Genomic DNA, 24,498 nt, shown 5'->3' with positions numbered 1-24,498 from the left:
AGTTCTTTACAGATTGTGGATACTGGCCCTTTATCTGTAATGTCATTTGCAAGTATTTCCTCCCATTCTGTGGGGTTGCCTCTTTGTTTTGTTGACTGTTTCCTTCGCTGTGCAGAAGCTTATCTTGAAGTCCCAAAAGTTCATTTTCGCTTTTGTTTCCCTTGCCTTTGGAGAAGTGTCTTGAAAGAAGATGCTGTGGCCAATGCTGAAGAGGTTACTGCCTATGTTTTCCTCTGGGATTCTGATGGATTCCTGCTTCACATTGAGGTCCTTCATCCATTTAGAGTTTATCTTTGTGTATGGTGTAAGAGAATGGTTGCGTTCACCCTTCTGTATATAGCTGTCTAATTTTCCCAGCACCATTTATTGAAGAGACTGTCTTTTTTCCACTGGATACTTTTTCCTGCTTTGCTGAAGATTAGCTGATCTTAGAGTTGGGGGTTTATACCTGGGCTCTCTATTATGTTCCACTGATTATCTATCACAACCAGGTGGGGTTTACTCCTGGGATGCAAGGGTGGTTCAATATTTGCAAATCAATTAATGTGACAGAACACGTTAATAAGAGAAGAGACAAGAACCATATGGTCCTCTCAACTGATGCAGAAAAAGCACTTGGTAAAATACAGCATCCTTTCCTGATTGAAACTCTTCAGAGTGTAGGGACAGAAGGGACATTCCTCAATTTCATAATAACCATCTATGAAAAGCCCACAATGAATATCATTCTCAACGGGGAAAAGCTGAGAGCCTTTCTCTTGCGATCAGGAACACAACAAGGAGCCCATTCTCACCATTATTGTTCAGCATAGTACTAGAGGTCCTAGCAACAGTAATCAGACAACAAAAAGAAATAAAAGGTATTCAAATTGGCAAAGAGAAGGTCAAACTCTCTTTGCAGATGACATGATAATTTATATGAAAAACCCAAAAGACTCCACCCCCAAATTACTAGAATTCATAAAGCAATTCAGTAATGTGGCAGGATACAAAATCAATGCATGGAAATCAGTTGCTTTTCTATACACTAATAATGTAACTGTAGAAAAAGAAATTTGGGAATTGATTCCATTTACAACAGGACCAAAAACTCTAAGACAGCTTGGAATAAACCTAACCAAAGAGGTAAAGGATCTACACTCTAGAAACTACAAAACACTCATGAAAGAAATTGAAGAAGACTGGAAAAGATGGAAAAACATTCCATGTACATAGATCAGAAGAATAAACGTTGTTAAAACATCTGTGCTGCCCAGAACAATCTGTACTTTCAACACCATCCCTATCAAAATACTAATGACATTTTTCAAAGTGCTGGAACAAACAATCCTAAAATTTGTATGGCACCACAGAAGACCCCAAACGGCCAAGGAAATGTTGAAAAAGAAAAACAAAGCTGGGGGCATCATGTTGCCTGATTTCAAGCTGTATTACAAAGCTGTAATCACCAAGACAGCATGGTACAGACACAGAGATCAATGGAACAGAATAGGGAGCCCAGATATGTTTGTTTGGTTTTTAAACTGAGCCCGGTTTCCTCGTGTAAAAATAAAAGATCATTTATTCAACAAATATTTATGGAGCACCTACCATGTGCCAGAGAATCTGTCAGGTATTATACAACAATGTATAAGAAACACATGGCTCCTGCTCTTCCAAAGGCAAACTAATTCCTACTTAAAAGGGTTGCTGAAAGATTATATAACTTGACATGGTGCCTGAAGTATACTTGGTATTCAATAAATGTTTTTTCTTTTTCTTTTTCTGATTGGATTACTTAAAGCTAATAAAATGGGATTATTCCTTTCAGAAATCCTGTCTAGAGGTCTAACACTACAAAAAACACCAATGAAAAAACATATACAGCAGTAAAGTACTATACAAATATTATTTGACTTAACATACTATACAAACATTAGATGCTATTAGTCTGATCTATCATCAGATTAAAATGCTGGCACCTGAATCAAAGTAAAACTATTTGAAAATTATGAACCCAAGCATAACTGTCTTCAGATTTCACAGTGTTTTTATATTCTTAATGATTTGACTTAAAATCTATCCTTGTAATATCTAAAATAATATGACTAGTTTTTAAAGTCACATTATTTTGGTGGCATTTATTATTGTAGGATTTTGTTTTTCCCATTTAAAAATATCTTGCAAATTCATGTTGCTGAGAGGCCAAACAGAAATAACTTTGTAAGTCAAATAGCAGTAGCACAGTTCTTTTCACAAGAAAGGAGGATTAACAAATATTTACAGGATGAAGCAAATAGCACAATTTTAGTCCAGTTGTGTGGCTGATGGGATTAAATCATTTTAAGAATGCACTCCACCTGGTGGATGCTGTAGGATGGAAGAAAAGAGCTCAGTCTTCGAAATAAGACCCAGGAGCAACAGGCTGTATTGGTTTACAGTCTGAGGGATTTTTTTTTTTTCAAAGCACAGTGCTGATTCACAAAATTCTCACTTCACAGTGGAAGCAACAAAAACATGGTATCAAGTCCGTTATCTTCTCATTGCCCTTGAAAACAGATTTGCTTTTCTTAATCTAGTGTGGCATTTTCTTTCTTTCTCCTCTTTAATTAGTTTAATTTAAAAAATAAGATATCTGGTTAAAATTGGAGAAGAAAAGTTAAAACATTTGGTAACACATTCTGAAAGATGATTCATTAGAAACAGCACCCACACATATTGCTGACAGAAATAAAAGTTGGTACAAACTCTCTAGAGAAAAAGACAATAGTAACTGCCTATATGCAAGGAGAACCAGGCTAGCTGGGAGTAAGGGGTGGGAGGGAAACAACTTTTTACTTTACACCCTTTGTAACTTTTGAACAGTGTAACTTTTACATATAATTTTTGTTTTAAGCAATACAAGGAGATGATTAAAAATTCAAAGCATAAAGAACAGTAGGCCCCGTGCACAAACACTAGTATGAGTCTCATCTATTTTCCTAGATATGCCCAGGGCCTTTTTTACATGCAAAAACTGAACCTCCTTAACAGAAATAAACATCCTCAACAGAAAAGGACTGATCTTTTAAGGATGAAAGTTCTGCAAAGCCAAAACAGCCCACAGAAAATATTAATCAACAAGTATCCAAGTGTCCCACCACTGTCAGGTAACAGTTCCCCGTAAGAAGCTTGCAATCTAGATAAGGAAATAAAACAGATGTAAAAAAAAAAAAAAAAAAAAAGAAAAGAAAACCGAAAAGAACAACTGAATGTCCAAAGAGGCTATAGCAACTGAACACAAGGGTGATAGGACTTGGAAGAAGGAAAAGCTTAAAGTCAGTTAAAGAAGCTACTTTTTTAGGGGTGCCTGGGTGGCTCATGGGTTAAGCTGCTGCCTTCGGCTCAGGTCATGATCTCAGGGCCCTGGGATTGAGTCCCACATCAGACTCTCTGCTCAGCAGGGAGCCTGCTTCCTCCTCTCTCTCTCTCTCTGCCTGCCTCTCTGCCTACTTGTAATCTCTATCAAGTAAAATAAATAAAATCTTTTAAAAAAAAAAAAGGAGCTACTTTTTAAAAAAAAGTATTTATTTATTTGACAGAGAGAGACACAGTGAGATAGGAAACACAAGCGGGGGAGTGGGGGAGGTAGAGGCAGGCTTCCCACTGAACAGGGGCCATGTGGGGCTCGATCCCAGGACCCTGAAGGCAGACGCTTAACAAACTGAGCCACCTTGGAACCCCAAAAGAAGCTATTTTGATAAGAGGTTTGACCTGGGTTAGCCCTCATAACATCTAAAATGTTTAAAAGAAACTGGTAAGAATATTAAAAAGTGCAAACATCAAGCAGAAATGATGTGTGCTGTAAATAACTCAGCCATAAAAACTTACAAGCACCCAAATTCCTGAGGTCCAGTAACTTCTTACCATTTCTAGAATGCACAACAATTTGTAAAAGAGAAAGTTTTAGTGCTTACATCATGTGCACATTGTTTTATTTTTCAATAGCAGTTTTAAGTTTTCATGTGTCATCTCACTTAATCCCTACAACCTGTAAGCACTGTTGTCAATAATATTTTACAAGTAAGGAAATTGAGAATTGTTGTGGTAATAAGTAGTCCAAGATGACCAGCCTTTTTCTTTTTTTCTTTTGTTTTAAAAACTCTCACCTCTGGCATGACAGAGAGGGAGTTCTGCAGATCCACTCCTCAGTGAAATTGAAGAAAGTTACAAAATAAAAAATAAAAACACACCCTTGCCTCCCACCCTATCCATTCAAAGTCCCTGAAAATGGTCCTACGGACATACAACAAATGAAGAAACATCTATTCAAGAAAATCTACTAAAACTTGGTAAGGACAAGGGGTGTTTGAATGACAACCCACTCCCTCTCCCTTCCCCATCAAAGCTCAGCATGACAGAAACTCCACTCCAGACTGCTAAAACAGCCAAAGACAGAGGTCCCTTTTTTTTTTTTTCGAACATTCCATTAGCCACCATATAGTATATCATTAGTTTTTGATGTAGTGTGCAGTGATTCATTAATTGTGTGTAACACCCAGTGCTCATCACAGCACATGCCCTCCTTAATACCCATCACAGGGGTACCCTATACTCCTATCCCTCTCCCCTATGAAACCCTCAGGTGTTTCCTGGAGTCCAGAGTCTCTCACGTTTCATCTCCCTCTCTGATTTCTTCCCATTCAATTTTCCCTCCCTTCTTCTATGGTCTTCCAGGCTATTCCTTATGTTCCACATGAGTGAAAACCATATGATTACTGTCTTTCTCTGATTTACTTATTTCACTTAGCATAATCCCCTCCAGTTCCATCCATGCTGATGTGAATGGTGGGTATTCATCCTTTCTGATGGCTGAGTAATATTCCATGGAGCCCAGTGCCCCCAATAGGGGGGCAGGGCAACTCCGCCCAGAGGGCTCTTTTGAACCCCAGCTCTGAGTCAGAGGACTACCTGAGCAGGAGGGGCACATGCCAGCATTTCTCACCTTGTCCATAGCTACCTGCTGAAGCATAGTTCTGGGTGAGTGCGGCCACCAGGCAGGGGCTCCCTTCTTTTGCCCAGTTGCTGCCGGTCAGAAGGAGGCTCCACCTTGGGCAAGGCACTAAGAATACTAGTCCCTGATTTCTTGTCCAGGCTCACGGGCTGGGCGAGGCAAGCCCAGGAAACCTAGGCTGCAGCCATCCACTCCACCAAGTTTGGTTCCTATTTCAGGTTGTCACTTGAAGAGAAGTATCCATTGTCCCTGCCTCCAACACTAGAGCCTTATTCAGAGATTTTGCCTAGGGATAGAAGCAGACCACACTTCCTCAAATCTCTTTTTTAAAGGAACTGACTTCATTTACAATAGAGTGTGGAAAAGTTCAAACATAAAGTGTGCTTTAAAAAAAATGTTGAAAGGCAAATGGGAGGCTTTGGACTTTGGTGATAAAAGACAAACTGTAGACCAGCTAATCTGCTGGAAGAAACTGAGAGACAGCAGGGAGGAGACCTTTTGGGCTCATGGTAAATTTCAAACACTGACTTTGGGAAGTATACCTTAAAAGGAGCCTGAATTTGACTGGATCCATCTGTGAATATTGTTGAAACAATAGAGCCATCAGCCTGGAATTAGTGGAGTTTCAGAGCTGGGTGTGGTCTGGGAAAGAGACAGCCAAAGAGATTCCGGCCAGAATCAATGCCACCTCTAGGTGACTGTGGGTGTACTCAAGACTGTGCCAGCCAGGGTCATAATCGGAGGCTTCACACTGCTAGGGGGATGCAGGGGATTGACTGGTTTCTAAAATAGAAAAGGAACTCCTTTAACTCCACAACAAAAAGACAATACAATTAAAAAACACTGACAAGAGACTTAAACATTTTTCCAAGGATATACAAATGACCAACAGGCACACAAAAAGGTGCTCAACATCCTTTGTCATTAAGGAAGTGCAAACCAAGCCGACTATGAGATACTGCATCCATTAGAATGGCTATAACCAGAGACTGAAAATAACTAGCAGTGACAAGGATGCAGTCAAAGTGCAACCCTCAGGGTGCTTGGGTGGCTCAGTCAGTTAAGGATCGGACTCCTGATTTCCGCTCAGGTCAGGATCTCAGGGTGGTGGCATTAAGCCCCACATCCGGCTCTGCCCAGTGCGGAGTCTGCAGAGATTCTCTTATTCTCTTCTTCTTCCAACACCCCCAGCTTGCAGGCATGTGCTCGCTCTCTCAAATAAATAAATAAAATCTTAAAAAAAAAAAAAAAAGAAAAAGAAAAGAAAAAAAAGCAGAACCCTCATACATTGATTGCTGGTGGGAATATAACACGGTGCAGCCACTGTGGAGAAAAATTTGTCAGTTTCTCAATAAGTTAAACATAGAATAACCATATGACCTAGCAATTCCACTTCTAGGTATATACTCAAAAGAACTGAAAACAAGTGTTCAAACAAAAGCTTGTACAGAAATGTTCACAGCAGCATTACCGTAATACCAAAAAGTAGAAACAACTTAATGTTTATCAATGAATGGTTCAACAGAATATGGTATACCCACACAACATAGTATTATTTAGTAATAAAAAGAAAGGAAATTCTGATACAAGCCAGGCACTAACGGCCAATATCATGTATGATTCCATTTACATGAAAGATCCAGAACAAGAAATCCATAGAGCCAAAAAGTAGATTAGAAGTTACTAGGGTCAAGGAGTAATGGGAATGGATAATTTTTGCTACAGAGTTTCTTTTGTAGAGATAAAAAAGTTTTAAGAAATAGAGAGTGGTAATGGTCGTACAACACTGTAAATATAGTTAATAGCACTGAATTGTACATTTAAAAATGGCTAAAGTGGGAAATTTTGTTACATATATAACCACACACACACGCAAACAAACCAATCTAATGCCAAACTTCAACATACAGAATGAGATACGACATGAGAATCTTAGTATGAGACTCTTAACAATATGAGATTCAGAAATAAAATTACACGTCTTCTTGGGTTCCATTTAATAGGCTTACAATTTCAGTTCACTCTCAGCTTTAAAATGAATTTAAATGTATAAATTCTAAGGCTTGAATAATGTTCCTATTATATGAAGTATTACTGTTAGATTTTCTCAGCTTAATTTAATTTCATAATTTCATAATGTGAGACATTTATCTGTCACACTTTGGCATAACAGAACTGTAATTTGAAAAGCTCAAATGTAGAAGTTGTAATGTTCAAAAGCAAAAAGCAAACTCATAATGAGATACAATCTCATACCCTCTAGGTATGGCTATAATAAAAAAAAAAAAGAAGAGCAATAATAAGGGTTGGCAATGATGTGGGGAAACTGGAACCCTCATGCATTGCTGGTGGGAATATAAAATGATGCAACCACTTTGGAAAGTGGTTTGGCAGCTTTTCAAAATATTAAACACAGAGTTACCATATGACTCAGCAATTCCACCCAAGAGACATGAAATCATATGCTCACTGAAATGTTTTCACAAATGTTCATAGTAGCATTATTCATAATAGCCAGAAGGTAGAAACAATCCAAATATCCATCAATTGCCAAATGGATAAACAAAATGTTGCACATCTACATAAAAGTATACTAGCTGAATATAAAAGGAAATATAAAGGACTGATAAATGCTACAACATGAACCTCAAAAACATTGGGCTAAGAAAAAAAAAAAAAAAGCCAAACATAAAAGACCATATGTTGTATGATTCCATTTATATGAAATGCTCCCCAAAAGGCAAATCTATAGAAAGTAGTTTAGTGGTATCTAGAACTGAGGGGAGGTGGGAGGGAGGGGTGGGGAATGGCAAGGGACTGCTAATGGGTACCAGGTTTCACTTTGGGGAGATGAAAAGGCTCTAAAATTAGACTGTAGTGATTGATGGCTGCAGATTCTTGTGAATATACTAAAAACCATGGAACTGTATTTTAAGTGGGTAAATGTATCTCAATAAAGTTTTTTTTTTTTTTTAAACCTGCTCCATGTTTTGGTTCCTACAGCCGTCCAACTTTATTTCTTATCATTCACCAATATGAACCTTCTAATTTATCCATCCAGAGTCCATTGAAAACCCCACACTCATTTCAATTTCTTGACTCTGCTCACGTAGTTCTCCTACTGGGAATATCCTCCTTAGATTACGCCCCAGCCACAAATTCATTTGGAAGACCTTCCTGCCCAAGTCAATCCTCACTGACCTAACTTTCCTCTAGATTCCATACCACTTGCAACTGTTAATACTATAGCCTCAAATATATATGTAAAGCAATTTCATCTTATGTTCCATCAACAGCTAATTTTTGCCATAATCTCTAATTCTTGCCTTTAATCTCTTTTATCTTCTAAGAGACAAGCTAGCATCTTGAACACAGATGATATAAATGTCTGCTAAACAACATATGCACGCCTTAATGCAATTTCATACATAGGTGTTCAGTAGTACCCAAGACTTAACAAATATCCCAAGTTTAAAGCAGGAAACAGAAATGAAGAAACGGGAAACTAAAATGATGGAACATGCTATCCATCTGTGTATTAGAGAAGTTTATGTTCTTATTGTGCATTTCAAGATGGACTTTTACTGCTGCCCTCAAACCTGGGTGTACTAGGCGTCCTAGTATTTTTTCTTTTTAAGTAGGCTCCACACTGGGGGCTCAATCTTTCAACCTTGAGATCATGACCCGAGCAAAAATGAAGAGTCAGACACTTAACCAACTGAGCCACTCATACCCACCAAGAGAAGGAAGAATTTAAATATGAAACTCCACTTCCTCCTAACAGCGGGGTACCAAGATTCAAACCCCAATACCTTTAAATGCAGTCAGGACAAAATTTACACAATGAAGAATGGAAGTACTGTACAGAGTGTGTGTGGTGGGAGTAAGAATGTCCTTCTTTCAAAGGATAGAAGGTTGGCAGGGGCAGAAGACAAGTCTTCTAAACAAACTTCTGAAAACAACAAAGCAGGTCATAGCAAAAAGCCACAAATTGCTGAGATCTGACCTAGAGCCTGACTGCAGAAGCCTAGGACCAACAAATTCAAAAGCTTTTCTTTCTGATACTGTGAATAGGCAAGTCTAATCCCATCAATAAGAAATTCCTCAACCTGGCCCCGAGAGGGTACAAACATTGAATACTTCTCATTTGTTTAGCTTCAGAAATAACTATTTTTCCTTTCCTCAATATTTATACTTACCTGGTAACTTGCCTTTTGTTGTTTAAAGACCAAATACCCATACTGTAATCTTTCAGACTTGCTTATGGGGATTTCCCTGGTAGCAAAGTAGTTTTCTCCAAATGTATCATTATTTTGGTCTGTTACAGATTTTTTCTACTTGCTTAATTTGCTTTATATTTTCTTATTTGTAAAACTCCTTTAAATTATACCCTTCTTTTCCTGTCATTTCCTTTTTAATAGTCAGTGGTTTAGATTAAGGGATTATGAAATGTATTTAAGGTGGGTAATTTCTCACTTCAACATTCAGGAGACTATTAAGGTGCAAAGAGAAAATAAATAACATAAATGCCTAGATGAGAATGTTTTTCACAATTTATGTATTGTTATTTTATCATTGGCTGGCTTTTTTGAACTCACATTTACAGATGCTAACACTCCCAGTTTAAATGTTCAACAAAGCATTTTTATTCTGCTTTTTGTAGAAGGCTATCAAGATTTCTTCAAACTATGTATGAATACAGGCAGCATTTGATTATCATTTTGAATAATGACTTCCAAACATTGGGACAACTTCTCCCAGTGAATACTTGCTCAATAATAATAAGAGCAGGCATCATTATCAAGAGTCCAAACGTACTGCACCAGAACAGAGCAGTTATACACAGGTCTTGTAATTTGATGGAATCACCCTGATGTAGAAATAAGAACCTTGACTTCTGAGAGATAAAGAAATCACTGAATAAATGGAAAGAAATACAAAAAGCACCATTTATCAACACACACTTCTTTCTGCCCATTATTATATTACTGGCCAATGATGTTAAACAGGTTGTAAAATTGGTAAATGAAAGGCTTTCAACTGCCTGTAAGTAAGAAAAACTGGTAACTTTTAAGTCATGTGCAATAAGAGAAAGCTAACAATGCCTGGCATATACCAGGAACTCAAAAACATTATTGCTGTACAAAGAATTAAAATCAGAGCCTTCATGAGGTATATGGAATATAAATAATTTCTTATAAAATAAATGTGTTCTTTATAGACATTGGAAAAGAAAATATGCATATGTATGTCTTCTTGTTTTATTTTTTAAAATATGACTTACATCCAAAACTATCAACTGTGGGTTGAATGTGCATGAAAGAGATCTGAAAAGCTTTATTAATCTCTTCAAGTTTCTCTAGTTCACCTATTCATAGTTACCTAAGAAAAGCAAATGGAGTACTAATTTAAAAATTCATTCCTTTCAGTCACAATGTCAGTAATATAGCCAGTAGGACAGGAAATCAGAGAAGCCTGAATTTTCTGTATCTGTTCTTTAAGGATTACTATTGACAAATCTTCAAGATCTAGTTATGGTTTATCCACATAACTGTTACTTAAAAAAAAAAAAGCAAACCCTCCAAAGAAAAATACCAAAGAGCAACCTATCCTTCAAGATGGGAAGCAAAACTTACTTCAACTTGGAACAGTTCTCCAGCCCCCTCACAGTCATTGGATGTGATTATTGGAGTATGAATATGCACAAAGCCACTGTCCTGGAAGAAAAGAAAAACCACTTTTTCAGCATGTTTATATATAAAACAATTCTAAGAACAAATAACTGATTATACTATTAAAAAAGCACTGAGAGAATGCCATATCAATTCTCTAGCCCGCCAAGCATAACTAGTAAGATATCAAATTGAGTGTTCTACTGTGCAGAGAAGCACATTGAATTTTAAATCAAGAACTGACTGAGACATTCTCTAGTCCAACATGATTTCAAAGATAAGGAAATTGAGACCCAGAGAGACTTAAAGAAAAATTCACACAAATAGTTGATGGCAGAGAGAGCCAGGACTGGAACCCAACCCCTTAGGATCTCTCTGACATATTTTTTCTTCCCACTTCTCTAACACACTGGTAGTGATTCAGCACATACACACTCTCTCCAGGCTAATGCACAATGATGTCACCCACACTGCTAAGGGACTACAAAGTGATCAATATGAAGCTGGGTTGTCATTTTGGAATGAGACCCCCAATTGTCATAAACCACCAAAAACAAGAAGAAAGTTGACAAACAGGGACTGAAGAAATAAATAGCAACAAAGGCAGAAATGATTTTTAGGAAGTCTGTCATTAAATTGATGGCACAGTACACTACACATGGCATAGGCAGTGCACTTCCTTTGCCCCAAGGAAGATTCTGAACAGCAAATCCATCCATTACTGAGGCGCCCAACTGCAATTCTTCCGCTCCAAAGTCTGAGCTATTTCCATTAGTGAACCACAAAAGCTGTTTGCTAATAGGACTGAAATAACCCAACAAATTCAAGGATATGCTTCTTTCATTTTGACTATGGATGTAGGCAAAAGGTTACATTCAGTGTAAATGTTGCAGGTGAGCACAGAGGGAACTCAAGTGAACTTAACGGTGCAGAGGCAGAATAGTAGTGTTTCACACAAAAATTTTGGTCTTGAAATCAATGCAATGAATTCATACATGCACATTTAATCTCTGCCACATTGTGCCTATCACTGAGGGAATGTAAAATGTCTCAGTGCATTACACCAGCCGCCTCCCAAATTGGCCTCTCCCTTCCTAAAAAGGTGGAATTCAAGTATTCTGGCTCTGATACAAAGTATCCAGTTAACAACTTGTCTTATGATGTAGACTGATTAAATATTCAAACTATAAATTAGGAGTCTCAGAAAATATTCAAATATGTACTTAACCTGGGAGCTATGAACCTAGAGGTGCCACACAAAGCACATTAGAGAGAACGAATGAAATATAATCAATAACATTAATGCAGAAAATTTTTATCTCCTAGGAGCCAGAATTATGGACATGAATCATTTATTCCACATGAATACAGGCAACTATGAGCAGGAGTGTAGTAAACAAAGAAAGGAAGTGAAAAATCCAAAGGAAACGAGGGTGGTGAGAGGGAGGGGGAGAGGGAGGAGAAAATTTAACGGCTAAATGTAATTGCCAAAGTTAGAACTGGTCAATTGCCACAAGAAACATAACTGCAAATCTTATGAAAATAACTGTATGGGCTTAAAAAAAAAAATCACTCAACAGCAGGTATTATTCTTAATACTCAATTAATGCTAAACCTTTCAAAAGGTGTCATCAGCTTTTTAAGCTTTAATGCTGCTAAAAGGCTTATATCAAAATCTAAAACATTCTCCCCCAAAAGCTATAAAGAACAGAGTCCAAAAGTAGAATAAAAAAGCACAGAGAACAAAATCCAAAAAGAGCAAGTGTACAGGGAAGTAGAAAAATAAAAAGGAAAATAAACAGCCAGGAGTGGGGGAGTACTGTCTGCCTTCACTAGGGTAGTGGTGTCAGGTATCCATCCCATCCTACAGCAAAGAGGTCCCTGCTTCAAGACAGGAAGGCCAGAGAAGGAGCCAAAAATAAAAGTACATGCTTATTCAATTTTTCTTTTCTTCTTTTTTTCCCTTAAGATTTATTTATCTGAAACAGAGAGAGAGAAAAAGCATGAGCGGGGGGAGGGGCAGAGGGAGAAGCAGACTCTCTGCTGAACCAGGATCCCCCCCCCACCTCTCCCCTCCCAGACCCTGAGTGGGGCTCAATCCTAGGACCCTGTGAGCAGAAGGCAGAAGCTTAACTGACTGAGCCATCCAGGCACCCCTATTCACCCAATTTTTCCAATTCTACTCACCACCTCTAAATATCTATATGTTTTTCATACACAGTTTAGAACCAGATATTTCATAAGACACTGAGTATCTGAAAGTTATAAAACTCACATACTAAGGCCCATGCATATCACTCAAAACCTCATGGATTGTACTTTTCTTTTGCACTCACACAAAGTAAGCATCATTATTAAATCAGAATCAACAAGAAAGAAACATGACAACAATTGCTAGCCGCTGGCAAAAAAAGTGATAGGAAGACCAAAAAAAAAAAAAAAGCAGTCACAAGAACTCGAAGACACAATAGTCTGGGGTCATTCAATAGAGAGGAAAAGAATACACATTGATGGGCTTCTAGGGCCTTGCCATACAGAAGAGGGAAAAATATGATACTGAAAGAATCTGGACTCCTCAAGAAAGGGCAAACTCTTCTACTGGCTCAATTAGGAAGCCAGGGAAATATGTAATATATTTTAGGAAATATGTAATATATAACCTCCACTGGAAATTGGAAACAAAAATGTGCCTAACTATTCTGTTATGGGAGAAACTTAGCTTTTCTAAATAATTCATTCTTGAGGATTCTAGATATCCAAGTTTTAGTACATAGCAAATGTGTCAATTTTATGAACAAACCAACTTATACACAAAATATTTTGGTTTGATTCTCAAACCAAAAAAATGACTTTCTAATCTAGAGATATTAGGAAAAAATAGCACCTAGAACAGTACCTTTTTTTAAAATTTTATTTTATTCAGTGTTCCAAAATTCGTTGTTTATGCACCACACCCAGTGCTCCAAACAATATGTGCCCTCCTTAATACCCACCACCAGGCTCACCCTCTCCCCTCAGTTTTAAGTTAGGATACTTTAAGGCATGAAACTCATAGATTTTAAGTCTTTTTTTTATTTTATTTTATTTATTTATCTGACAGAGAGAGAGATCACAAGTAGGCAGAGAAGCAGGCAGAGAGAGAGGGGGAACCAGGCTCCCTGCTGAGCAGAGAGCCTGATGCAGGGCTCGATCCCAGGACCCTGAGATCATGACCTGAGCTGAAAGCAGAGGCTTAACCCACTGAGCCACCCACATGCCCCTAGATTTTAAGTCTTAACATCTTTTAGTGATTCTGAAGTAGTAAGTCACAGAAATAATACCAAATACTAAATAACATAAAACTATTTAATATGCCCTTTAGTACTCTGTGATTTCAATTCAACCCTAAGTGTTATACATATAAGTGGTAACAATATAGAATTATCAGGATTATATTTTCCAGGACTTCACAAATAAAAAGCGAATTTATAGCACTCAAAAATTACCTGCATTTGTACCTATAACCAACAGTGCTAAAACTCATTATTTGCAACCACTTAAAATATCATTTTGCTTGCTTATAATATTATTTTTTTAATTTCAGATTTTCTGTTTGTTATTTTTAAATTGTTTACTTATTTGTCAAATCTTCCAGTAATAAATGTATAATGTAGGTAAAGCTCACTTGTTAATGGACTGCCAATATCACCACCTAGTGGCCAGAAATCTATAAAACTTTCAGTATATAAGAAGGTCTACTTTATCCACTGTTTAAAGCCATATGAGGCAAAAAACATTTTTAGATCTGAACAAATTTTCGGTTTGTGTGCTTCAAGCACTACTGAAAAGCCATATGGAAGTTGCATAAGAAAGTTTATGAGAGCATATGGAAATGTACCCTTTCGAACTATAATAGGATGACAGAGTATAATGTGATTATTTTTCTTTGTTTTATTCAAAACTGTATGCTTCAAAGCCATGATGCTCTTTAGCTGTTTCACCAGAAACTAACTCTGAAGGAGCTTTTCAAAGGGCAAGAATTCTCTTGGTAAACTTTGATAGGGCTGGGCCTACATGAATTTGGATGCACCCAAGAGAAGGGTATGATGCTAGACAATCAGCTGGATCTGGAGAAATGGCATAGGAAGGGGTCCAGAACCACTTGGAATAATACTGAACTTCATCTGCTGGGTCACTCCTGATCTTTGGGGCCCTCCCATCCACATGGGGGAAGGTCTCTTCACCTCATCAACACAACAACTATGTTCCCCTGTGGCCTTCCCAGGTAGGGGAAGCTGACAAGCAAAGCTAAATAAGAAAAAAATGCCTTTAGGTGCCTACCAATCTATTTGATTAACACCAATAACTCTTCAAAAGTAGTGCTTACCACATATCAAATATGTTTATGACCAAGATGGAAAAACAGGGACCAGATTTACCCTCCCCCTCGAAAAAACTAAAAACAAACAAACAAAAATAAACTAAAAACCCCACCAAAACAAAAACCACAAGAAAGGATGGTTTTCAAGACCATGGATATCAGACAACAAAAGGCAGTGATCGCTGAGGTGGGAAACAAACTTAGTGAACCTTATCAATAGCCTTGCTTAGTACTTTGAGATTGTCCAGGCCATAGCAGGAAGAGGAGGAAAATAAAGTGGAGCCCAGCATATGCATGTGGGAAAACTATCATAGGCCAAGGACAGAACCATCCAGAAAGATTAGAGGAAACAATGCCTGGGGCTGGAAACAGTACCTGTTCCCACAAGCCAGACTGGAAAAACTCAAAATTCAAAAGACACTAGGTAAAGTACTCAGGAAGGCTTTGCCTCAGTAGTGGAAGTTAACTAGCCCTAGACTACTTAACCGGCCCCATTCACCAAATCATAAGAGCAAGACCTAAAAGGTTCAAAGAATTTTCAAGTAGCTTAACTGCACACCAAAACAAAGCTTAATAATATCCAAGATGGTAAAATTTTCTGTCTGGCATCTAGCCAAAGACTGGCATATATGCAAAGAAGCAAGAAATCATAACCTGTAATGAGGAGACAAAAAGCAGTAAATCAAAAATAAATAAAAGTAAAAGCAGTAGATCAAAAAGGACTTAACAACTGACAGACATGTTAGAATCAGAAAGACATAAAAGTTATTTTTTTTAAAAAAAGATTTTATTTATTTATTTGACAGACAGAGATCACAAGTAGGCAGAGAGGCAGGCAGAGAGAGAGAGAGGAGGAAGCAGGCTCCCCGCTGAGCCGAGAGCCCGATGCGGGGCTCGATCCCAGTACCCTGGGATCATGACCCAAGCTGAAGGCAGAGGCTTTAACCCACTGAGCCACCCAGGTGCCCTGACATAAAACAGTTATTAAGCAGCTATTAAAACTGTAAAAGTGTTAATTAAAACTGTATTGTGTATGTTCAAAAAGTTAAGTAGAGATATGGAAGATATTTTTTTTAAAAGGTCCAAATAGTGCTTGTTTTGGCAGCATATATGCTAAAACCGGAATAATATAGAGAAGATGAGCATGGCCCCTGTGCAAGGATGACACACAGATTCATGAAGCAGTCCATATTCTTCCACACAAAAGGGGGAAAAAAAGGCCCCAATCAATCATCTAGTTATGAAACAACAATGTTCGATGAAAAACGCACTGGATAAGAATAACAACAAATCAGTCATCATAGAAGAAAACATCAGTAAGCTTGACGACCTAGCAATAGAAACTACCCCCTAAAAGAAACACACAGGGAAAGGGAATTTTAAAAAAGAGAACATAAGTGAGCTATGGAGGTATCATTAAGTGGCCTTGATATATGGGCAACTGAGGTCTCCAATGGGGGAAGGTAACATAAATTTTGAAGATGCAATGGCTGAAAAACCTGAAGAAAACTAAAACACATAGATCCAAGAAACTCTACAAGGTCTAAATGCAAGGAACAAAGAAAACTGTGCTAAGGTGCCTCATAATCTAATTGCTCAAAACTAGCGATAAGGGGACAAGCTTAAATCAGTCAAAGAGAAAAGTACCACGCAAGTAAAGGGTGCTTGGAGTAAGTAATTGTAACTAACAGAACTTTCAGGATAATACTCCAAGGTTATAATAATGCAACCTTTACACAAGAAATAACAGCTGGGGGGGGGGGAGAACAGTTAAAAGCACCCAAAGCACCTTACCTTAAAGAAAGAATGAATAGCAGCCGTGGCTTCACTGCGAACCCTCAGTATAGAAGCCAGAGCATTAGTTCTACATCGAAGGTGAGGGTATTGTCTCAGATACTCCAGAGGATGCCTCTCTTTATATTTCAAAGGGAATGCCTGCCAAAAATTGGAAAAAAAACAAATGAAAAGCTAAAAAAAGATAATGTTCTCTAGTAACAGTTTCCAGGACACTGGTTAAACACTAATACGTCAGAACAAAATTAAAAAATTTTCCTTCTCTGTTTCTTAAGATAAGTGAATATAGTCCATGTTAATTCCAAATTAGTAGATTGATAGGTAGAATCAGAGATGTGGATGTGACTCTAGCTTTACCACTTACTAGGTGTGGAACCTTGGGCAAAGTTAATATTACTGAGGCTAATCTGTTATTTTTCAAGTTTTCATCCATTAGCTTATATCAGTCACTACTTACAAACAGAAAGATTAGGATATAATTATGCAAAATAGCCCACTGTTTGGCACATAAGAGTTCAGAATATTGTAGATATTAAAGATTATGTTTTCTACAGCTGTGTACACACAGCTGGTGTTCAATTTTAAAAATCACCCAAATGTCTTTAAAGCCCATAATCACTTATAATCAATTGGCACTGTTTTTCACTGTTTATCTACATGTCTAAGAACATGAAGGAGGGTCAACAGCTTTCTGTCATCTGGCAGAGTAGTGTATATTTACAAAAATTTCAAATTATGACTCTATGTAGAAATATTATACCCTGCCCACCCTCATGTTTCAAGCTTAAGACAGAAACAAATCTTCAGACCAAAACCAAAGTTCCAGAAAAAAGGTAACAGAAAAGCTAAGTAAAAAAGCAAAATGGTAGCTTATTCCATTTAGTCTTATCTATTTCTTTTAGTGCACATGCTAATTTATTTCATAATAGAAATAAGTACCACATCTACTTAAGTCAAAAAAGGACATTAACAGGAGTCTGGGTCTGCCTGGGGATCAGAATTCCCTAATATCTAAATACTTAAAAATGAACTTGAAATCAAGGGGAAGAGAAGGTGAATGACAGAGAGGCCAAGAGAGAAAAATTTAAGAAGCGTTAAACACATGGCAAATTTTAATAATCATTGTATCTCTCTAAAAAAGCAAATCCAAAAATGGTTACCATCTCCAATTCCTGAGTTCCAAAATATTTTCACAGTCCACTATTCAGAAATCTTGGGACCCAATTCCAGATTTTACATGTCAATTAGTATGTATTAGTATTTCTTAAAAAATTATTCAGAATGACATTTTTTTAAAAGTTGACCATTTTTCTCTTATTTCCTTGTATTTGTTTTCCTCCAATTATCCAAAAGAAATAAAAATGAATTAAAATGATGCAATTTCCCTATACTTCCTCATTTTTGGTTCATTAAATACTTGAAGATAAGTATAGCACAACTACAGGGGAGTCAAATGGCTAGCACATCAATTTTAGCTGTGGCACTAGCCAGCAATATCACCTTGGGCAAGTCAGATCAGCTGACTGGGCCTCATTTTCTCCAATTCAGAAACTGGATTGATAACCTGTGATTTTATACCCTTTATAAGGTTATAAGGTTATACCTTATAACCTCTTTATCAGGTGATAAATAAAAAGTAGTAACAAAGACTCTTGCAAAAATAGGCATAAACATGTCTTTTTTTTTTTTTTTTTTTTTTTTTTTTTGAGAGAGAGCGTGTGAGAGTGAGAGTGCACAAGAACAGGAGAAGCAGAGGGAGAAGGAGAGAGAAACCAAGCAGACTCCCAGCTGATTATGGACCTGATGGGGTTCTTGATCTCAAGACCCTGAGATCATGACATGAGTTGGAACCAAGCGTCGGAATCTTAAACAACTGCGCCACCCAGGCGCCCCAAACATATCTTAATGTAGGATTTCTTATCTTCACTCAGCCCAAGCATTATGGCACTCTAGCAGTGTCCCACGGAATTTTCTGTGATAAATGGAAATGTTCTGTATCCATGCTATCCAGTATGGTAGCCAGCAGCTGCCTGTGACAACCAGACACTTGAAATGTGGCTAATGCCACTATGGAACTGATTTTTTTAAAATTTAATTTTGATTGATTTAATATTAAATTAGTTAACATTAAACAGCCACAGGTGGCTAGTGGCTAAGGTACTGGTCCAACACAGTTCTAGATCCTGTAGAAGTCATTTCTAGGCAGGGCTTTCCTAAGAATATGGTCTGCTCGATGTCTCTGTCACTGCAGCTAACTGGGCATCCTCGTAGAAGTGGCAAGTTTCAACTGTGACAGGCATCCAAAGAGATTGAGAGATTAATACTTCACCTTCACTCATAAAACTCAGCCATCTACATACTTTTTGCTATACTCTCTACATTCCTCAGCTCTATAGCCTGTTTCGATTATCTGCGAAGTCCAACTGAAACACGCTCTAAGAGCCATCTTCCCAATAATCACACTTAAATCAGACAGCTAATGTTTTACATTAAGCCTAAATAGTCCCCATTAAAGTATTAGAAAGCATACCTTGACATCGCAATTTCCAACAACTTCAATTTTTTCTGCCTTCAGTTCCACATTTTGCTTTTTGGATGGACTTCTTACCAGCTGCCCTTGAACTTCCACAGAACTCCCAAAAGCCAGTTCTCTACAGTAACCAAAACCCAGCATAGACAAGGTATCATTATCTGGAACCCTTATTTTAATACAAAACTTGCTATCAGAACATTCCAATATTTAATGACAGAGGTTTTACCCTTCTTTGGGCAGCAAATAATTGAGAGAGGCTAAAGCAAAGAATAGATACGGGATATTATTACGTGAAGATGTTAGAAAAAGAAAGGCCTCCATAAAAAAAAAAAAAATTAAACCTCACCATTTGCAATGACATGGATGGAATTAGAGGCTATTATGCTAAGTGAAATAAGTCAATCAGAGAAGACAATTATATGATTTCACTCATGCATGGAATTTAAGAAACAAATCAGGGGAGTATAGGGGAGCAGAGGGAAAAATAAAACAAGACAAAATCAGAGAGGGAGACAAACCCTAAGAGACTCTTAATCATAAGTAACAAACTAAGGATTGTTTAAGGGGATGGGGGTAAGGGCAGGGGGTAACTGGGTGATGTAATAAGTACTGTATATTATTTAAGATCGATGAATCACTGACCCTTAAATCTGAAACTAATATTACGTTAATTAACTGAATTTAAAGAGAAAAAAAAGAAAAAGAAAAAGAAAGGCCTGAGCTTGAAAGATCTTGATTCCAGATATTTGGACTTAAGCCTCAAAGCTCTGAAAAGTAGATTTGTTGAGAAAGATCACTCAGGGGGCAATATGAACACTGGATTAGAGAAATGGGGAACAGAGATGAAAGGGAAAAAAAAGGTTCTTTTGTTATTTAAAAAAAAAAAAAAAAAAAAAACCTCACCTACTGTCAAAGCTTGAATCTGCTACAACCTGAAGGCTTTCCAAAGATGATCCATCATTTATATGCAGGAACAATACTTCCTTCTGGGATCGGACTGAACGAATCCATCCCTAATAAAGAGTAATTTCTAAATGTGAGTGTAAAACACACAAACATTTTACATTTTCATTACACATGCACATGTAAGACTAAATGGAAAAAAACCAATGTCCTCAATCCTGTGTTAACAAATCAATCGCTTTTAGCTCACTGCTAAGCATATATAATTCAATATGATTCTTATTGCAGTGAGATACAGCTTTGGCATCACACCTTTTTGTTTTGTTAATAAAACTCACCATTCTGAATAGATGCTTAACATTCCAGTAGGTGAAGAGCCTAATTCACATCATCAATTTCCCAAAATTGGCTATTTCACGTATTTCTTCCTGCCCCTTGCTCCTTTTTGCCACCACAACAAATAACAGGACAAATACTTTCGCCCTTGTCTCCTTTTACATAAAATTCCTAGAAGGGAGATTATGTATAGACTAGAAACATCTCCATTGGATTTTTGTTTCCCTTTTAGAATGTATCACACAAAGTTCTCAAACAGCTTTTCATTGTGAACATATATTAAGTAGTACATAAGCTTTCAAAGACACTCTGAATTCATATGACAGGTACGTGTGAATACAAATGAGAGGTATTCTAGTAGACCAGTACAACTAAAAACAGGTCTCAAAGATCACATCCAATTTAAATTTAACTAGCAAAGAAATGGGAATATTCTATCAGACACTGAAAAACGGTGAAACTGACAGTGTTTGATTAACTATCAGCCATGCTTAGGAAAAGGGAGATGATTCTACTTACAAAACTGTATTGGGGGCACCTGGGTGGCTAAGTGGTGACCTCAGGGTCCTGGGATGAACCCCGCATCAGGCTCCCTGCTCAGCCGGGAGTCTCTTTCTCCCTCCCCCTCTGCTGTTTCCCCTGCTTGTGCTCTTGCTGGCAAATAAAATTAAAACAATACAAAATGGTATTGACCCTTACTTGTGTTCCCACCATAACCTACAGACCTATTAAAGCTCTTCTCTTACTTATTTGCATGTCCATAATACTTTCAAAGTTTAGGAACCATGCGTTAGTTGCTTTGAAGGCAATTGTCAAGCACAGAGTAGATAGTCCATTTATGTTTTTTAGTGAAAAAATATCTACCATGCACTAAAAATCTACTGTGAGAAGTGTTTTACTACCTTCACGTACTATCTCATCACTTCTTCACAACAAATCTGTGGTGTGAACCTTTCTTACAAGTGAAGAACCTGGGCTCAAAGAAGTTAAATAACTTACTGAAGATCACACTGCTTGTTAACATAAAGCCTGAATTTGAAACTTTTTGGGGGGCTACACTGAATAAAGTATACATTGCCTCAGTCTCCTATACAAGGCCTTTCACAATTGAGTGTGCCCATCTTTCTGGTTTCACATCCCCACGCTTCCCCGAAGACAGCTGCTCTCTGGTCAGGTTCAATCAATAGTAATTCCTAAAGCACCACTGTCTTGCTTTTCACTTGTTAGTAAAAGGTAACAATTGTGAAGCACCATTTAAAAATGTGCTTCTGTTCTAAGCTCTTTATAAATATTTTATTACTTAGTCCTTATAAGAACTTAATGAAGTGAGTATTAGAGATGAAAAACATATTTAGAGAAGTTAGGATAATCTCTCTAAATAATTAACATCACAGTTCCCAAGTAATAGAGCTAGAATTCAAATACAGTTCTTAGTTCAAAGTTCAAGTTATTATCAAACTTCTCTAGAATGCTATCTCCCCCCCAACCCTAGTTCCTCTGCTTGCGGAACTTCTATCTTTCAGGACTCAAGTGAAATGTCACTTAATACAAGAAGTCTTCCTTGACCTCACATAGTTAGGGACGTCCCTCTATATTTTCTCAAAATTTTTATACCACCAATACTGATCACATTGCCCCAATTACCAGTCTTAACCATTAGACCAGGGCTGACCCACAAAAATATAATGTGAGCCACATTATGTAATTCTGCATGTTTTAGTGGTCACACTAAAGTAAACAGGTAAAATTAATTTTAATACTGTATTTAACCCAGTTATGCCCCCAAATATCAATGTGTAATCAATATATATATTGAGATATTTTATATTTTGTTCTCCAATATTGGTGTGTATTTTACATTTACAGTTATCCTTCAATTTAGACTAGCTGCATTTCAAAAGCTCAATGCCACAAATGGCAGGGAGTTACTAGCTTAGACTGCGCAGCACTAAAATGAAAGCCTTTAACGTAAGCAGTAGCTTTTACCTTTGAATCCTTTCTAGATTACCATTCCCAAGGGATCATTAAGGTATGTTTGTCAAATTAAAGATGAATGGAGAAGGCTTTGGTTTGTATCATGGAAAAAATATGAAACCCAAAGAAATGCAAAGAGGTCACACTGCTAAAAATCAAGGATATCCAAGGACAACAAGAATAACTTCATCAGTGTTTCAGCAACCTATAAAAAACGGTCAAACCACCTTGTGTGGTCTACTCCCTTAAGGGAAAATCTTCTATGTGGAGCTGTTGCGACTGATACTAACAAGAGACATAAAAGCAGCCAACATTTGACGTGAGCCATTGTTCTAAATGTCTGAATACCTATCACCTCAATTAATCTTCAGGATTCTATGAGGTTAAGGCTACTGGATTCATTGCCATTAAGAAGGAAACAGGTATAAAACACATAGGAGACATGCCCATAATTCACAAGCCACTTAGTGGCAGATTTGAACCTAGGCAGCCTAACTCCAGAGTTTCAAACTGTTACACTCTACTCTTTCTCCTAACGTATTAAACACACATTATACACAAACCCCCATTTTTAGGCCTTGGGGAGGTTAAAAGTTGGGAAAAAAAGCCATTGTTGAGTCCAACGAGTATTTACTGTCCGACATGTGTGAATGCCAAGACAGTTTAAGACACGGTGTCATTTCTCAAGGAGCTAGCTCAAGGCAGGCACTATTAACTATGGATGTTCATTATGAAGGATAAAGGAAAAGAGGCTCGTACGTTTATTCTGCTGTGTGACTAACAACTTTACAGATAATGTCCCACCAGGAAAGCAAAGTTCCAGGACTTCACAGGCATCCCAACAGTTTTGCAAAGAGCAATGGTAGGCAAAGAAAGGAGAAAAGTGTGAACGCACGCAGTTGACCACATTTTCTCCTTTTCCTGCCTGTCACTCCTCCTGACAAGGCAAGCCTAGTCGTGGAGATGCCATTTAAGTCATTAAAAAGAAAAGCCCACCCCCTTCCCGTACACCAACCTGAACCTTAACGCGCTCCCCAATCGTGTTCTGGGCCCCAAGGGCATCCCGCACGCTCAGTCTGGATGAAGGTTTGTGTCTCGGGCAGGGAGTGTAGGAACAGGAGCGCAGGGCTCGGACCAGGCACCGGGCCCCAAACATCGCACGGCCGCCCCAAGCCCTCCTCGGGACCAGCCCCGATCCCGGAGGGTGCGGCCCTTGCCTATGGTGAACCTCCCCCTCTCGACTGCTCCCCAATTATGGGCTGCAACCCTGCACTCAGGCGCTCCACGCCCCGCAACCTCGGCTGCTCCCTGTCCCTTCAGGGGCTCCAGCTTTGTCTCCACAGAACCTCCACTGCGCTTCCCTCTCCCGGGACTGGGCGGAGCGGAGACAATAGAGTGAGCGGCGTAAACCAAAAAAACTGCGCGCCGTGGCGGAGCGAGACACCTCACGGTCCCGCGTACTTTCCAAACCCACAGCCCAGACCGCCTCTCCCAGCTGAAGCAAGCGCGACAGCCGCCACTACGTTACACGCCAACGTCAACGTCATCACGCTACAAGGAGGTTGAGAAGGAGCGTGCGCAGTTCTGACCCCAGTTTACGGAGAAGGCGGGCCAAAGGCAGGTGCAGGCGGCGTGGGGAGGGAGCGGGCCAGAAGCTCAGAAGGGGCGGAGCTAAGGCCTTCGAGCTGTAGGCGTCCTTGCTGGGGCATACGGGGAGCACACCTGGGACAGTGCCTGCCTCAGAGGTCTTCATTTCTAAAGCTTCCAGCTGATGCAGAGGAACACTGAGAGGCAAGGAGTGACTGAGGCAGAAGGAAAGCCTCCAGGAGACTTGGGTGTTGAGAGGATTAGCCTGAGGATATCAGTCGTTCTTAAGTTATAGATCCTTGCTTACGTCACAGTTGTGTGGTATCACACTTCCAAACAGACAACTGCATAAAAGGGTGATCAGTTC

At 38.4% G+C, this 24,498-nt stretch overlaps 1 protein-coding gene and 1 non-coding gene across 2 annotated transcripts in view; one reads left to right on the top strand and one right to left on the bottom strand.

Moving 5' to 3' along the window:
* Positions 1 to 24,045, bottom strand: part of NARS2 (asparaginyl-tRNA synthetase 2, mitochondrial) — a 128,018-nt gene extending 103,973 nt beyond the window's left edge. The window contains exons 1-5 of the mRNA XM_044258441.1: positions 23,560 to 24,045; positions 20,235 to 20,344; positions 19,329 to 19,449; positions 16,799 to 16,939; positions 10,609 to 10,689 (exon numbers count right to left, since the gene is read on the bottom strand). Of these exons, the coding sequence (XP_044114376.1) occupies positions 10,609 to 10,689; positions 16,799 to 16,939; positions 19,329 to 19,449; positions 20,235 to 20,344; positions 23,560 to 23,700 (594 nt within the window). The 5' untranslated portion in view covers positions 23,701 to 24,045. The remainder of the gene's footprint in view (positions 1 to 10,608; positions 10,690 to 16,798; positions 16,940 to 19,328; positions 19,450 to 20,234; positions 20,345 to 23,559) is intronic.
* LOC122914783 lies at positions 16,094 to 16,200 on the top strand. Its single transcript, XR_006385862.1, has one exon. It is a non-coding gene; the product is annotated as a U6 spliceosomal RNA (small nuclear RNA).
* Positions 24,046 to 24,498: the final 453 nt, after the last annotated feature.

This window comes from Neovison vison, chromosome 7 (genome assembly GCF_020171115.1).
Source record: "Neovison vison isolate M4711 chromosome 7, ASM_NN_V1, whole genome shotgun sequence".
In the NCBI taxonomy this organism is placed as follows: domain Eukaryota; kingdom Metazoa; phylum Chordata; class Mammalia; order Carnivora; family Mustelidae; genus Neogale; species Neogale vison.
Note: the sequence above shows the minus strand (reverse complement) of the source record. Positions and strands in the feature narration are given on the sequence as shown.